Source organism: Kogia breviceps, chromosome 12 (genome assembly GCF_026419965.1).
Source record: "Kogia breviceps isolate mKogBre1 chromosome 12, mKogBre1 haplotype 1, whole genome shotgun sequence".
NCBI lineage: Eukaryota > Metazoa > Chordata > Mammalia > Artiodactyla > Physeteridae > Kogia > Kogia breviceps.
In genome coordinates, this window is record NC_081321.1 from 9,709,682 (window position 1) to 9,726,938 (window position 17,257).

At 48.3% G+C, this 17,257-nt stretch overlaps 1 protein-coding gene across 2 annotated transcripts in view; it reads right to left on the reverse strand.

Moving 5' to 3' along the window:
* GRIN2B (glutamate ionotropic receptor NMDA type subunit 2B) overlaps positions 1 to 17,257 on the reverse strand; it is a 422,513-nt gene that overhangs the window by 33,161 nt on the left and 372,095 nt on the right. For both annotated transcript variants that reach the window (XM_067008755.1, XM_059081259.2), the window contains 4 exons: positions 16,801 to 16,972; positions 16,156 to 16,309; positions 13,243 to 13,368; positions 9,833 to 10,062 (listed from right to left, as the gene is read on the reverse strand). In XM_067008755.1, coding sequence (XP_066864856.1) covers positions 9,833 to 10,062; positions 13,243 to 13,368; positions 16,156 to 16,309; positions 16,801 to 16,972 — 682 coding nt within the window. The remainder of the gene's footprint in view (positions 1 to 9,832; positions 10,063 to 13,242; positions 13,369 to 16,155; positions 16,310 to 16,800; positions 16,973 to 17,257) is intronic.

Sequence of the window (17,257 nt, forward strand, 5' to 3'; positions counted from 1 at the left end):
GTGGGAGAAGCCAGAGGTGGGCAGCACCCACCTCGTGGTGCCGCAGTGAGCCGGCATTGACGCTCTCTTGACAAGGCCGCTGGGCAACGCAGACTCTTCTCCTGGTCAGGCAAATGCACGGGTTCCCCGAGAGCCTCTCGGTGAGCAACGCGGTCTCGCTCCCTGAAGGCAGCTGCTTGTCTACATCAATCCCTCCGGCTCCCCAATGGCTGCCACCCCTCCCGTGTATCTCTGAGCAGGAAGCCCAGTGGGCAGGTACCTTTGAAATCACCTCCCTCCACTCCCGGCCCAGACTGGCCCCCTCCTGCCCGGGTGGCCCGACGTGGGCTTGAGGGATGCAGACCTGACCTGCCGCGCATGGGAACCTGGCCCACCCGCCGGGCCGCTGGCCAAGACCTGTCACCTGGGTCTTCTCAGGTTTGGGGCAAATGCCAGCCCCTCCCCCATTCTAACCGCAGGGGCTGAATCCCACGCTCTCCCAGTGACCCCCTCAGTGCCCCTTCCGTGGGTCTGAGGGGTGGGAGAAAAGTGGAGGGGGGCACAGCCCTCCAATAACTTCCCCCCAGGGTAGTTTCCTCTCGCAACCCTTTCCAGACGTCTGGTTTCCTGGCTGCGTCCTGGCAGGCCCTGCTCAGGCGGCAGCTCTTGCCACCTGGACTTTCATTTCCAGCTGGATGGACAGAGCCCGGGTTCGTCTGAAAGGGTTCCCTGAGTGATTCTGATATCAAGACTTGGCCCTAACCCACCCCTTCCTGGGTGTCCCCAACACAGACAGGTCTACACGGACAGACTAATCCTATAACGCTTACAGAGAGGACCCAGAACCCCCATTTTCCTCCTCTCGACTCTGCTTCCTGAAAGTCTGAGCTGCCTGCGCCTCGGGGACCCACCGCGTGGGCAACTCTCACGACCACGCTGGCCTGGAGCCGCTGCCCCTGACGCTCTGAATCTGATCTGCCCAAACAGGGGAGAAGAAACGCCTGAGGCTACGGTGCCTGTGGAGCACGAGCCGTCTCTCCTTGGCTCTCTGTGACCCTCGCCGGAAAGGAAACCTTGACACGAATTGTGGAAGAAATGGTTGGGCCTCCCCAGCCTCAGGCTGTCTCAGCCACCACCCTCACCCCGCTCCGAACACCCCCTTCCCTACCTTCCTGGCCCTAGCACATGCCCAGCTAGCCCGGCTATGCAGCAGGCTTCCCGAAATACAACAGACTGCACGTGGGCCACTGAGGCCCTTGCCCACTTCTCTTGCCACCGTTACGGGGTGGAGGGTGGGTGTACTGGAAGCGCCAAAAGACCAAAGTAAAGGACCAGAGCCAGCCCGGGCCACAGTCTGCACTGTGAATACAATTCTGACATCTCTAAAACTTGATTCATTTTAGGCCTGATGTCTTTGGCCACATATAAATTTTCATGGCTGCATTAATTTGTCTCAAAGGACTTGAACTTAAGTTGCCCGGGAGTGAAACACTAAATCTTAATAAATCCTCAAAACACAAGCTAAGATTTCATCAGCCTGTACAAGCCCCCTTTACGGAAACATTTATTTCTAATTTTTGTTTTTAACTAGAGAGAAAAGGATGTTGAGGAACGCTCTTATTTTTCTTGGACATCTATAAACTTCGGAATAAAAAAACTGCTTTCAACAGCTAAATGCAACGCTCACTTCTCTCAGAACCAGAGACTTGACCATAAGCAGATTTGAACGTCTATGGGATTTCCCAGGGCCGCTTGCTCTTCCCAACCTGGAAGAGATGGCCTGGCCAGAGAGGTCCCGTATGGAAGCCACACAGATAAATTCACGGACCTGACCAGTTCAGAGACGCGCTCGCTCTTTTCTCCCACTCTCAGCGCACCCAAAGCTTGAGTACTGCACTTGGTGGTACATGCTTTGAGTTTTGTTAATAAAAGTGTTTGTTGTCTATTGCTGGCTTTCACTTGGGGTCAATTCAGGTGGGGAAATTGTGAATTCATCCTCATGCTAATTTGTGTAGTAGCAATTTTTAAAAATGTCATGGCTCCAGGAAGGCATCTATCTCTCCAATACCTTGCACAGGACCACCTTTCTAAGAAGAGATAAACAGAGCAGATCTAGCTTACGATTGGGTTCTGATGGTTTTTATTCTTTTTTTTTTCCTTTCCTTCTTTCTCTTTCCTTCCTTTTCTTTCTTTTCTTCTTTCCTTCCTTCATTTCATTTTTGTTTCATTTCACAAAATGATGGTTCCACTATTATCAGCAGAATGAGACAAAACTTTCTCTTTTTTTTTCCAGGTAAAGACATCCTTTCTCAGATCAACTCTGTAAAACGGAAGTTCCTATGGACATGGGAAACTTGCATTCCTTATGCAGCTTTGTTAAGCATCAAGTTCCTAATTACCCAGTTATCCCGTTATCTTTATGTAGTTTGGGAGGATGGAGATATACATAACTATACACACATATGCACACACATACATGTATATGTGAGTGTGCACTCCTAGGTAACAGGGAAGATACATTCATCTACAGGATGAGAGAGGACACCTGTTTGCCTTCGATGAGCAAAACATCACCTGTGACTGATGATCAAATAACGTCCCTTGCAGTCCCGTGATACGAACAGCACAGCGAAATCCAGAATATAAGAGGGCTGCATTAATAATATTTTCCCCAGAAGAGTTGTGAAAATGATGCATCTTACAAAAACGTGTCCTCAGTCCCCTTTGACAATGGCCTCCCTGCTCAGAGGTCTAGTAGGAGGCTGCGCGGGGAGTGTACACACAGACAATACGCTACATACTGGGAGAAACTAACAGTGATCAGGCTCAAGGACAGAGCAAAAGGGAGCACACAGTGCCACGCGGGGTTTTTATTGTCTCCTTAAAATTCATCAGCAGGGAGAAGACTCCCTCTGGGTGTAAACCATGTCTCTGCAAATCTTCAGGGTGACGCAGATCTGTTCTTCCAAGCAGAGGAGATTAGTGGGAAGAGGAACTGAACTGGATTCTGCTGTAAGAAATACCCGCTCTGGAAGGACGGGGCGGGGTGGCTGACAAGGGCAGGTGAATAGGGGCACCAGGGTTTAAGGGGGGCAAGCCCCTGAGAGTGCAGGTTATAGGAGGGGCACTGAGGCCCCGTGTTTGCTTCCTGTGGCTGCCATAACAAACCACTGGTGGCTGAAAACGATACACATTTACTCTCACACGTTCTGGAGGCCAGGAGTCCAAAATCAAGGTGTCAGCAGGGCTGTGCTCCCTCCAGAAGCTCTAGGGGAGCATCCACTCCTTGTCTCTCCTAACTTCTGGTGGTTCCAGGTGTTTCTGCGGCTGCCACGCTCTCTTCTCTGCCTCTTACTTCTCCTGGTCTTCTCTTATGCATCAGCGCTCTCTCTCTCTGCCTTTCTCTCATAAGGACACTTGTCATTGAATTTAGCAGCAATCCAGGACGGTCATAACCGGAGATGCTCAACTTAATTACATCTGCAAAGATCTTTTTTTTTTCCAAATGAGGTCACCACTCACGGGTTCCAGGGATTAGGATGTGGACGTTATCTTTTGGGGGACCACCGTTCAACCCCTAGAAGCCCCAACAGTATAGAAGAGGTGGGAGGTGAGGTATCCTGTGTGGGAAGTCACAGAGGGTCAGGAAGCAGGTGATCATTCAAGGTGAGGAGGGCGGAGTGAGGCCTGATGCTATAAAGGGGACACAGAAGGAGAGAAAGGGGACCCTGGGGCTCCCTCAGGAGCTCAGCAATCAACACGGGGACACCTGTATCCCTGGACTGGGAGGGTGACCGCTGCTAAGGCCTACTGGATGCCTCAGTCAAGGTAGCCAGTCAAGAATGGACTCGGGAATTAGAGTTCAAGGGGGCCAGCTGGGGGCCATAAGTAGCCCCGTTCTCAAATAAACCTAGAGAAGTGGTGAGAGCTGACCCGAAGCAACAGAGTTGGGCTGCTTAAGCCCCAGGGCTTTGTTCTAGTTGCATCTGGATGGAGGCCGCCCTGGCAGGAATGAGTGGGTTCAGTACTTGGGGTGGTGGTCCACGCATGGTGCCAGATTGGTTCAGCTAATTAGGAGACAAAGGGGCACGTGTCCCTTCTCCCACCCACGTGTGTCCTGTACCCCGTTCAGTCCCAGGGTTTGGGGAGTTTTCTTCTCTTGTCCCTTCCCCCAGAACTGCTCTTGACCAGCTGTGACAAAAGGACCAGGTGCCCGACAGCTCCAAGGGACTCCATGTAACAGGTCACAGCCGTTTTTTTGCTCAGCTACCTGGAGGCCCAGCCCAGGCCCTCACGTCTTGGTCCCCGGCTAGCTGGTCATTGCTGCTGCTTTTCCCGGTGAGCTACTTTTAGCTCACTATTCCATGACCTGACCGAGATGGTCTGGGCCAGGACCAAGGTGTGACAGATCAGGCTCGAGGTCAGCTGTCTCCCACTGGCTTCTGGCCTAAAGTTAATAGGGCAAGGAAGTACCATTTGGACAGTGGCAAGCAAGGCCCATTTCCCCACCCACGCCCCAATGCCATCTAAGCACCACACATCAGTGTAGCTGTGGTGTAAATATGCTTATCCGCAGGCTGGTTTTCTTCCAGGATGCACACTGCCACATGTGTTTGCGTGCTGATTTAAAAAGTCATACACTGCCTATCTGCCAAAAGGACATGAGAGCTTCCAGACTCCATGGAACTTCTCAGAAACTCCGAAGAATCATTATCTAGAAAAGCCAGGGGGTTCTTACTTAGTTCTTAGAAGGCTATCCTGATTGCACCTTCAATGTTGCAGGTGAAGATGTCTGCCCTCATTAACCAGATAAACACCTTTTGACATTTAAAGTTCATAAAGTTCCTGTAGTTCCTTGAGGAGAAGAACAGCAAAATACAATGCAGGCGTATGTCACACCGGTGGCAGGAATGGGTAAGGTAGGACGCAGCCCGATGGCAGCCCCTGGTGACCTTGACAGCCTCTGCCTCCCTGCAGGCTCCCTTCACCCCCTGAACCTATCACTGACGCTTCTCTGTCCTGCTGCCAGCCCTCTGCCACCCTCCAACAGTGGCTTAAAGCTCACGGTCACAACAGGCCCAGGCTAAAGTCCATTTGTGGGCCACTGGCCGGCCCAGGTCCAGGAAAGCACCACCATTCTCTGCTGAAAGGAATGCCCCTGAAAGACTTATTAAATAAAGGGCAAATGTTGAAATACTATCTAATTATTTTGGATCAGTTAATCAGATAGCTCCTCCTTAATAGAGGAAAAGGATCTCACTTGTTAAGCTTCGGGAAGGAAGGTGGGAAGGCTAGGAAGGAAGAGGATTAACTGGAAAGAGCACCGGCATCTGAACACAGTGGCGCGCTGTCGAGGGGCTGTTAGCCAGCCAGGGACATCAGAAGAGCACATGACTTAACCTCTCCAGGCTTCAATTTCCTCATCTACAAATGAAGGGATTATTATAAAAGCACCATTACATAAGATAATCTATGTAATGTATTTGGCATTACGCCTGGCTCCCGAGAGCTGAAAAAAATGTTTGCAGAGATATCAGTGTTGAAGTCATATTAATAATAATGATAATTGCTATTATTATTATCGGTACTTAGTAGTAGAGGTAGTAACAGCGGTCTTGGCAGTGGTAGTGTACGGTGACCTGAGAAGGGTTAGGTTAAGTGGAACCAAAGCTGAAGGTCTTTCAATGGGAGGGTAGGAGATTCAATGAGGAAGTGGGTGGGGTGCAGGGGTGTCAATACCAATCCTTTGCTGTGTCATAACTTTGTCTGGGATTCACTACAAGGGAGACATCCTGGCAAAGTGATTTTTAAAGCCAAACACACAGGAACTCAAACCCTGGCTCTGTCACCTGATAATGTGTGACTTCAGGGAATCACGAAACTTCCCAGAGTCTCAGTGTCCTTATTTGTAAAATGGGAATAATCATACCTGACGAAGATTATTCATATAACATATATGTAAATACGTAATGTATCCAGTGCCCGGAAAATAATACGTCTCCTGTTTGCCTGGCCAAACTCTCCTCCATACTGTGGTTGGCCCACTGCGAAATGAGAAATCCACCTGGATAGCTGAGAATATGACAATGAGCATTGTGGGCTCTTTGTTAAGAGAAGAAAGATGACGGGCTTCCCTGGTGGCGCGGTGGTTGAGAGTCCGCCTGCCGATGCAGGGGGCGTGGGTTCGTGCCCCGGTCCGGGAAGATCCCACATGCCGCGAAGCGGCTGGGCCCGTGAGCCATGGCCGCTGAGCCTGCGCGTCCGGAGCCTGTGCTCTGCAGCGGGAGAGGCCGCGACAGTGAGAGGCCCGCATACCGCCAAAAAAAAAAAAAAAAAAGGGAAGAAAGATGTCACCAGCTTCCTTACATCCTCCTCCCACCGGGAGAGCTGATGGAATGTACAGTAGGGTTGCTAAATGTTAGAACTTGCACCCATATTTAGTTATAGCATGTAGTGGAATAATTCTGAATTCAATGATGTAATGTGCTATTGCAAGATGGAAGCCATGCAGTAAAAAAGGAGCCCCCAAATAGGATTTCATGGAAATTTAACTCTGAACGTTCTGACTTTGTACCTTAACATAAATGAGATCTGGGAACATTTTCCTGCCATAAAAATGAAGATGATTTCTTAAAATATCCAAATCTAATGACTACAAATATCTCCCCATCATCACTCCAAAATATTTATCATTCGGTCTGAGTTACATAGAAGATATGTCATCCGTGATAGTCAAAACAAGTTTAGAAACCCTTCTCCACTTTAAATGTTACCTTCCTTGATGAAAATTTAATTACACTGAAAAGAGAGTCATCACCTCATTTCTGTTCTCAATGTTATCGTTTTGAAGACTTTATTATTTTCTTTTGCTAAATTCACAGAATATACTTCCTCTCAGGTAAAGTCATTCTCAAGACTTAGTTTTCTTTAGGTGTTTTGAAGTAAAACTAATAAGAATTTTGATATTTTAAGTGCACTTTCAGAAAACTCTCTGACTTGTAATACTGCTCCTGACACTGATCTGCAGTTGTATGTCATTGGTTACTTAAATGTTTTCTATACTTCTGTAAATTATGTTGACACTTTCTGGTCAGATGCTTACAATTCACTATTTTGTCATTTGCAGAGTTCTGAAATGGATCAGCTCATGATTTTCAAACTGAGCAGTTGTTAAAGGGTTCTTTCTCTCTTGCTGCTTTCTTTGCCTGCAATGCTTAGTCCATTGCTCTGTGCAAGAGACTCTGAAATTAGTATACCATCTCTCCCTCTCTCCCTATAGACCTTTTGTAAAAATGATAACCAAGTCATGGTCACTGACCCCGTGAAGCTCACGGTCAAATAAGGGGAGATATGGACAGGTACATGTCTGTAGATTACAATGTGGGAGACAAGTGCTATAATAAAGGTATGAATGATTGCCATGACAGAGGAGACAATGGCTAACCTCCCAGATGAGCCCAGATGAGAAGGCTTTACAAATAAAGGGATCTTTGATCTGTGTCTCGCAATTTCAGTAGGAGTTTGGTGAGTGAGGAAGTAAGGAGAAGAACACCCCAGGCAGATGCAGAGAGGCGCCGCTGGGAAGGATAAGGAGGCAAGGATGCCTAGAACATAGGATGCGAGAGTCTACGCCTTGGCTGATGAGACGGAATTGCTGGTGCACACTGGGAATCATTTGTAAAAGCTCTGAGCACCACGTCTGAAAAAAGTTGTCTTTATTCTGTAAGCAATGGAGCCACTCAAGTTCTCTAAGCAAAGATGGGATCCAACTTTTCAGAACATAACCAACGTAGTGTGGAGGACAGACAGGGGCAGAGCCTCTCTGTTCAAGCAGCCCAGAACAATATGTTCTTTCGATACCACAGACGGGAAAACAATCTCCCTCCATCTCAATTATGCTTAGTTCAAGTAGAAAATCATTCAGTTGTTGCCGGATGGCCCTTGAGAGGATGAGAAACATAAATACAGTGTCCTAACCGATTCTCAGAGGGAACGAGAGAAAAACACTGTGATAATTGTGGTGGATCCCCTACTTAACAGCCCAGAGTCCCCGGAAGGGCTCTGGCCCCACCCCCCCGACCGCGTCACTTACTGCATGGCGACACGGGCCCCCCACGCTCTGCACGGGGACAGAATCCGCCACACCTCTGCCGCTCCCTCGCGTGAGGATACGGTCCTCCGCACCCCTGACACATCCACACTTGGGGACGTGGTCTGTCACGCTTCCGCCACATTCGTGTCTTAGGGTGGCCGTGGCCCACCTCAGCTCCGCCACACGCAAGTACGGAGCCCTGGGAGATCAGCTGTTCTCAGCACCACGACTGCCCAGGTCACAGAAACGGGCACGGAAAGTAGTTGTAGAAAGGGATGAAGGCAGAGGTGTAGCTCAAAGTTTCTGAGAGGATCAAAATGGCAAAGGAAGGACGCTGACAAAGGAACAAGGAGAGAGAGAAAGGTTTAAAGTGAACTAAGTAATAGATGGATGAATATCTGAAGAAATGCATAATAAATCATGAGTTAGAAGAAAAGAAGTAAACAAACAAACAAAATGCTTAAAGATAAGGGAGAAGGAAATAGAAGAGAGGGAATGTTCTTAAAAGGAAGGAAGAAAAATAAAGTGACAAGGAAGACAAACCAGAGAAGGAGCTGAACCTGTGAGCAATCCATGTATGTGTGTGTGTGTATATATATATATATATTTTTTTTTTCATTCCCTTAAGAAGCTGTGTATCTTCCTTATGCTTTTGAACGTCCTTGGTGAGTAGTGACGAGCACGTGGAGAAATCGTAACTTGAGTGCCCAAAGGGAGCATCTCCTCCTTTTCATTCTCCTCAAACCATTTGCTAAGTGTTTAAGGTTTTGTCTTGGGAAAAGCGGACCCATGTGATAAAGCATTAACTACATATGACCTATGTGGTCTAAACACACATCTGTCTATATCACATAGTTTCATCCCGGGGGAAGAGGTGGGAAATCACATTTTCTAAATCTTAAGGAAACGGAGAAGAGGAGACATTGTAAGTGAAAGTCTCCGGAGTGATATGGGGTACCCAGGAGCTCTCCTGGGCACTCCAGGAAGGTAGCCGCTGGTACTGCAGTTGGACCAGAGCTCCCACGGAACCTGTGTCGCTTCCAGCAGACCTGGAGAGTCACATGCACTGAGCCTGGGTTTTACACATCCTCACCCAGAAAACATGGCAACCAGCAGACACACACTTCCCTTCCTCTCTTCACGGCACAGGCCAGCAGGGAGGCGTGCGGTTGGTAGGGGGACCACCCGTTCATTGGCACCCCCCGATCCAGTTAAAGAGCAGCTGCTTTTCTTCAGGACACAATAAGAACAATCCTCCTCGACCCTGGGAGCCCACGAGCGTGCAGAGGAACACAGGAGGAGCATTGCGGGCGAACAGCCCTGGGAGGAGAATGAAGGCCGCGACGGGCCGGCGCCCTCGGCGTGGGTGCGCGGGCCGGACTCTGATGACAGCCCAGGTGCACAGCCCTGTGCCGCCGACAGGCCACCTGAGCGTCCCAGACAAGAGGAACCGCGCGCGCAGAAAACCGCTAACACACCAGCCCCTCATTTGCAGCCCAGCGCGTGCTGGCGACAACCGTTCGCAAACGAGAAGGCGAACGTGAAGTAACATTGTTTCGGCGGGGAAAGTGAATTCCGCGGCCGTGTCCCAATTCCAGGAGCCATAAGGAAGCACGGTCGATTCTAACGATTTAGGAAATTAACAGGTCCGCAAGAGCTCTTGAGGACGGCTCAGTCCCCCGCCGTCCCCCGCCGTCGTCCCCGTCCCCGCCCGCCCCCGGGACCGGGGGAAAGATGGGAGGTTTCAAACGGTGCTCCTACCTTTTTGTCACTCAGACCGGAAACCTGGTCCACATACTCCTCTTGGATCATGAAGGCAGCTAAGTTGGCGGTGTAGCTGGCCAGGAAGATGACAGCAAAGAAGGCCCACACCGACACCATGATCTTGGAGGTGGTGCCCTTCGGGTTCTGCACGGGGACGGAGTTGTTAAACACCAGACCCCACAGTAACCAAATAGCTTTGCCGATGGTGAAAGATGGGCCACCCGGCTCTGGCAGGACAGAAAGACAAGGACAGAAGGTTAAGGCAGAGTCGCTGGCTCTATTTAAACTTACAAGTACATAGAGCTGGTAAGTTCCAGTCCAGAGCAGGAAACCCGCCAGCGAAGCCCCAGCCCTAAAGCTACCCTTAGGTAGCTTTTTCAGTTGAGAGCTTGTGTCTCTCTTCTCCTGGGACCCACAGGAAGGTGGACGAGAAAAACCAGAGGCCTGGGGTGTGTGCGGGCTCTTACTCCAACCAATGATCATGACTCAGCCAGGGCACCGCAGGAGCCAGCTTCTTGCCCTGACGGATGTAAGACCCTTAAGAGCCCATCAGGACAGAGTAACGAAGGCAACCATCCCACGACGGTCACACTTGCATCCTCATTACCATGTTCCCCCAATTGATATTTGTATCTACCGAGAAAGCATTTCAATTTCAAAGAAGGTCAGCAAGAACCTTGTGGGGTCTGTTTCTCCCACTAGTCATAGATCTCCTCCGATTTTATTCCCGGATGCCGCCTTGAATGCAGTTGATCCTGGTTCTTCTGTGGCTTCCAGCTCTCAGCACTCCATGTTTTGAAGGCAGCCTTGACCTCACTCCAGGGCCAACACCTCCCATCTGGTTCCCTCCAGCAGCGCCTGCCTTCGGTGTAAAAGAATACCAGGCGGCCCAGAGAGCCTGCCAGAGATCCCTGGCTTGGCCACATGTATCTGAGGGTGGAAAGGTAGGCTGTCTTTGTCTTCCACCCAACCTCCACACAGACCACGCAGGGTTTCTGCCCACGTATTTATTGTGACCTCCCTGCTTTCTCCGCTTGGTGATGGTGAAATCTTGCCTGCTGTCTGGGTCTGCCCACAGCCCCCCCACCCCACCCCCCCCGCTGCAGAAACGAACATCTGCCTGGACAGTTTTGCAGCACATTAGCACAGGTGTTTCGATGCTATCTGTGATCCTGAGAGCATCTGCTCAGCCACCTAAATCATCAGTGACTACACATGTCGAGCCTAAGATCTCACTGTGCACACACATCTGTGCGAGTGGACCTTATTTCATGGAACAGATGCATACCTAAAAAACTGTTTATAAATCAAAGTTTTGTGCATTGTAAAATGCCCCAAGGAGACTTGATAGTTAAAGCAGCCCCGTGTTGAATTCTTTGGCGAAGTCAAGCATCCTTTGGTAAAGTGAGTAATCGTAAGCCCTTGCTCTGATTTTTGCGTCTGAATTTTTGCCTCTGATTTTCTTTGCGGGGTCGGGGAGGGTGAACACTAGCTTTGGTTCTTGACATTGTCAACGTATGTGTGTACTCTTGTGTTTCTCGGATGTTTCACTTGTTACCGATGCCCACTGGGATGGGGAGTAGTCGTGGCTTTTGGATGACCCTTTGGCACAGGCAGGGAGCCCCTGACTATTGAGTATCGTGGAGGCATCCAAGCGTCCACCCCGGAAGGCACACCCCAAATGAGAAGGGAGGTCTACACCTGGAAATACCTCAGTGCAGGGGTGGCTCATAGCCTGGACTGTGAATTCAACGGAAGCACGAGGGGACCTCTGACAAAATACTGACACACCATCCCCAGAGATTCTTACTAAATCGGGGTGAGGTGCGGTGGTTATTGTACCATGCAGCCCAAGTAGAGAACCACTATTTTGAAACATACAATGGTTCAAGTCCCACTCTGGACTTAGTGAATCAGAATATTAGAATATGAGGTCTATGCATCTTTGTCTTCTAAGTGCCCCATAGGTAATTCTTATGTGTAGCTGGGGTTAAGAATCTTTCCTCTTTTGACACATAATTCCAGAATAAAGCTCACATGGTGGATGGGAGAAGACTCAGAGAAGGCATAATATTTCCTAATCCTGGTGTTCTTGGGAAGTTTTAGGAGAGATATCTATAAGGACCCCTTGGCCCCCCTTCAGAAATCTAGTAAACTTTCTGTGAAGTCTCGTAAATGCCTCAAACACATGGGTAGCCCTCACGTCTCTGGACCTTCCTAGCCAGGAAGACGGACCACCCCCAAGAGTAGCTGTGGGTGAGAACTGTTATGTCCCAGCCATTTTATTTCAAATACCCAACTCCTCTACCTCCCGGCAGAGAGATGTGAGCCGGGGACACATGCTTTGGGGATCTTGTACCTCAGAGGTTATCCTTTGGCTGTGGAGAGCTGTTTCAGCCACAACGACCCTGCATGTACCCTGGGGTAACCTGTTTTTTCTTACTCTCGATACATGTGTCTAATCTGCCTTGTTAGCGCATCTGATGGGACAGACTGCTCATAGCCTAAGGTTATCAAAAGAGTTTCCTCCGACATGTCTATGTTACACGTTTCTGCTGCCAGCTTTGATCTCACTTGCTTAGGGGTGGAACTGGGCTTGGGGTCAGGCTTGAGGCAGGGAGGGGACATACAGATTCAAACTAACATCTAAATTGGGGTCTGTGTGTGTGTGTGTGTGTGTGTGTGTGTGTGTGTGTGTGTGTGTGTGTGTTTGCTTCTTGTTGTTTATTTGCTTTAATAATGGGAAATGATCAGAAAGTTTTGGAATCTACACAAGTTTTTGTTAAGGGTTTCAGTCACACAGTCTAGAAGATGGGTAATAACAGAAGAAAGATAAAAGTTTTCACATTGATGCTCTACTTAAGTTTGGGCTACTTAATAGAATGGCTACATGTGCATAAAACTTAAAAGACTAGAAGTATATATACCATACATTAACAGATATTATATCTTGCTGATAAACTTATGGGTGATTATTTTTAGTTTTATCTAATGCGTTTGCAAATCTTTCATAAATTCCACAATAAACTTTAAAAGTCAGGATAAAGCTCCAGTCTTTCCAAATGAACAGTTGAGCAGAATGTTACACGTGCATCAGTCACTATTTCTAAGGTATATTACTTTCATATGAATTAGTCTTCTACTTACTTCTCAAGCTAGAGAACTCTGGTAATCCCAATTGTCACTGTACATTTAGAAATTAGTATTTTTCTGAACACCAGGGTAAAATGAAAAACCAGAGCACTGATTAGAACCCCTCAATTGGGGTCTTTCTAACGAGTCACCAAGGTGGTGGTGACCTTGCAGATGGAGGCTCAGGGCGGAGGCGGGCCGCAGACGAGGGCCGCAGAGATTCCGAGCCGAGAAGTGGAGAAAGGCAGAAGTGCGGCGGTTACGGCTGGCCTTACCTCTGCCGTCGGCGAGGCACCGGTTGTAGCCCACGGGGCTGAAGTACTCGAAGACAAAGACGGCCACGGCGGAGACGATAAGCAGCATCACGAACATCATGACCCACACGTCGGCGCTGAACGGCTCTGCGGAAGCGAGACATCGGCGCTCAGGGTTAAGGCGGAGAACAGACAGCTCCTGATCAATTCGCACGTGCATTCGCTCGCGCGACTCCTATCTTTGGGGGAACGAGCCACAGGTGTGTGCATCCCTTCAGGAAGCCAGGGCCTGGCTTAGGGGGGAAGGAGTTAAGAGGCTGTGTTTGAGCGTCTCCGTCGCCCTGATGGGCGAGCTGAAGCTGGTTTCCTTTCAAACATATGAGAAGGACGGCCTATTGCCCGCCCTTTTTGAGACTGTACAGATAGTTTCCGCCACGACTGGACCAATACCTGGGTCTTTTGGAAAACAGTGGAACTAGAATAAGTGCTAGACATGGATAAGAGAGTCGTGTTGGACTGGCTCTTGGTTTACGGTCCTATGTATATGCCACACATATGTATAGGCCACACCCCACAGCTGGAGCTGGGAAGGTTTTCACCAATGCTTCCGAGCCTTGAGGCCAAGTTCATTCTCAACAGACTTGGTTACTCTTTGTGGCTTGAATTGGTTCAGTAATAATTAGGCACAATGAATAACTCCCTTGCCCCCTTGCTTCACTTCTCTTAAACTTTCCAGCCTAGATTTGCTTTTTCAACCTCGTTTGACGTGGTATATTTTATTAGACATCATTAGTGTAGGAGAATATGTCAACGTTAAAAAAAAAAATCCATCCACATTAAATATCAGTGTCTACAACACTGGGAATTTCGCAAATGACAGGGGACATGATAATTAACAAAACGACCTCAATCTCGTCCCTATTTCCAGGTGACAAGGTTGATGGGACAAGAACAGGCAAGAGGGTAAGAATGTTCCACATATGCTTTCTTTAACTTTTTAAAATCATTTTTGCTGACTCTCTTCCAGTTGATCTAAATCTCTCTGGCTCAGAGGTGTCCAGAAATTGAATCCTGGATTCCAGGAGCCCTCTCTCGGGAGGCCTGTAAAAACAACGCTTCCTCAATTGTGCCTCAAAATAGTTCTGGCCTTTTTAGCTGTCACATCACACCGTAAATTCAGAACTAAGTGAATTAACATGCTGTTTCCTCCTCTTCCAAATCATTAATAAAGATGAAATTGAAAAGGGGGGGGAATGGGCTGAAAGTTAGAAAATATTTCCTTATTTTGAAACCTACTTTATTTTTGAACTCCCAAGGGAATTATAAAAGCCCGGTCACTTAATTAACTTAAAAGGGACCGATTGTGAAATGCAGAACCTTGCAGTGGCAGCCAGAGATGCGAGGGTGGAAGGTACAACTCAAGGCCTCTGTACGGTGGAATCTCAGAGACCCTCTCCTCCTTGGGTCTGACGGATTGGAATCCTACTCTGATCCCAGTTTGTCCAAGATTAGGAGATAACTGAGTAAAAGCACTGTCTCTATGCTTTCTTTTCCCCCCATTAAGCCCAGAGCAACTTTCGGGACACAAAATACAAAAAATATTTGTGTTGGTTTATATAGTTTAGAAAGTACTTTCACCACATCGTTTCTACTATCCTTTAATGGCCCTTGCATTATGCATTATTATATCTATTTTACAGAGCAGTAAAGTAAGACTTAAGAGGTCCCAGCCCTTTCTAAGTTCATACTCAGAAAGTGGCAGAGCCAGGTCATGAACAGAGGGCCTCTGAAGGCAAAAGTCTGTGCTTTTCCATTTTATATCACATCTTAGTCTTGGCCCACTGCACTGTTTTCCTGATTTTAGGAGTCGAGCTCTGCAATGCCCCCATGTGTACTAAAACACAGGCTTGCAAGGGCAGCCACATCTGGGCTTTAATCCTGGACCTGCTCCTTACTAGCTGAGAGATGGCTGGAAAATTGCATAACCTAGGATTCAGTTTCCTAAGCCATAAACTGGGTATTATAGTAGTGGCAATGAAGTAATATCATCAAAGTTTGTACAACAATGCCCGGGCCTCCACATAGCAAGTGTTCAATTAAAAAAAGTGTTGGTATCCGTTAGAGAGACTGTGACTGGTCCAAGGGCTCTCAGCTTGTTTATGACCAAACCAGCTTCCTATCTCCGAGCCCAGTGGCCTGTTTTCAAGGTGACATTTTATTTTCCAATCCCTTGCTCTCACAGCCCCTGCCAAAAACATGGGGTATGAGCTCACAAAAGACCTCATCTAATTGAAATCTTGGCCTCATCTCACCCAGTCTTATATCATATGGAAAAGGCTTTGACACATAAGTAATGCTGGAGAGTGAGGTACAGGTTCTACGGGGAAGGATGGGGTCGGTGGGCGGGAGAATCAGAGCAGGTTTATCTGGCAAAGCCTTCAAAAATTCACGTGAAAACAGAAAACCTTTTTTTTTTTTTTTGGGTAGCACCAAGCTCCACTCTTGAAGCTAATTCGAAACAAACAGGTATTTGAATGATATCCAGAATTAGACATTATTAAAGCAGGAAGCAGCTTCAGAGATCAGCTAGTCGAAATGCCTTCTTCTGTGGATGTGGAGACGGGGTCCCAGGATGGAGCAAGTTTGTTCAAGGTCAAATGCAGGAGTGAGACTCAGGCAGGACCTCTGGTTACCGGTCCTGTACTGTTTTCTTACCGGGTACCATGCCTTCCTATTTTTGAGGGTATTCTTCAGTTTTCATGTTGGAGAATGATCAATTCTGAGGTCCCCAAAGTGAAATCCCTGGCTGAGGGAAGCTCCTGAAAAGTCAGCTCCTGGCTGAGAGAGCCTGGCCACGAGCTCCTGCGCCTGTTCCTCATTCTCTCTACCTGTCCCTGTGTCCACATCCTTCACGCCTGCAAGCCCATCACTCACCTAGGAAGGCAGACGGTGAGACGGTCCCATTGCTGCGTGACACCATGACACTGATGCCAGTCTCTATGAAGGGCACGGAGAAGTCGACCACCTCCGACCGCTCCTCGTTGATGGTCAGCGACCCCACTGCCATGTAGGCCCTCTTCATGACCACCTGGGGAGAAAGACGCGAGGCTCCAGTTAGGGCATCCAGGAAGGCCAGCGGCCACCGTGCACGAAATATCTGGGGCCCTACAGTGCTTTCCTTTGTATAGTGGGAACCGTACATTTCATTTATAGCCTTCCCTTGGTATCTGCGGGGGATTGGTTCCCGGACCCGCCGTGGATACCGACATCTGAGGACGCCTAAGTCCCAGGGTCAGCCCTTCTTATCCGCGGATTCCACCGGCCGAAGATCGTAGACACAGCACAGGCTCTGCGGTTGGCTGAATCCACAGATGCAAGACCCACAGGTAAGGAGGGCCGACCACATATTTACTGAGAAAAATCTGCTCATAAACGGACCAAATAGTTCAAACCCATGTTGTTCAAGAGTCAGCTGTACTACTTTATACTTTCTAAAATGTATAAAATGAGCGTTTTCAAAATATTTAAAAGAAACAAAATAAATGAAGCGCGGAAAGGCCCTTAATTCCGGACACGTACCTCTCCAATCATGCCATTCCAGGTTCCATTGATTTTCTTCCCATGCTTGCCATTGGTAACCAGGTAAAGATCATAGGTGAACTTCACAGATTTAGAGATTTTCTTAAGGATGTCAATACAGAACCCCTTGCAGCATTTTTTGATGTAACCTGGCTCCTCATCTGTTTTATTTCTAACCAGGTAAAGAAACAAAAAAACAAAAACAAGGCTTTTATACAAGAGGCAAAATATTTCCCTTGCCAACCACAAAGCAGGCCCTCCTTCACAGCTCAGCACCATTTATGTCAGGCCCGGGTGAGGGCGTAAGTCCGACCGCAGGACTGCAATAATCTCATTCCCTCACCACACTGGACCTTGTTCTCTCGTAATCTTAAATATGCTCCTTTGAAGTATAACACATATCAGGAAAGGGCACATATCCTAAGAGCTCCGCTGGATGGTTTTTCATACACTGAAC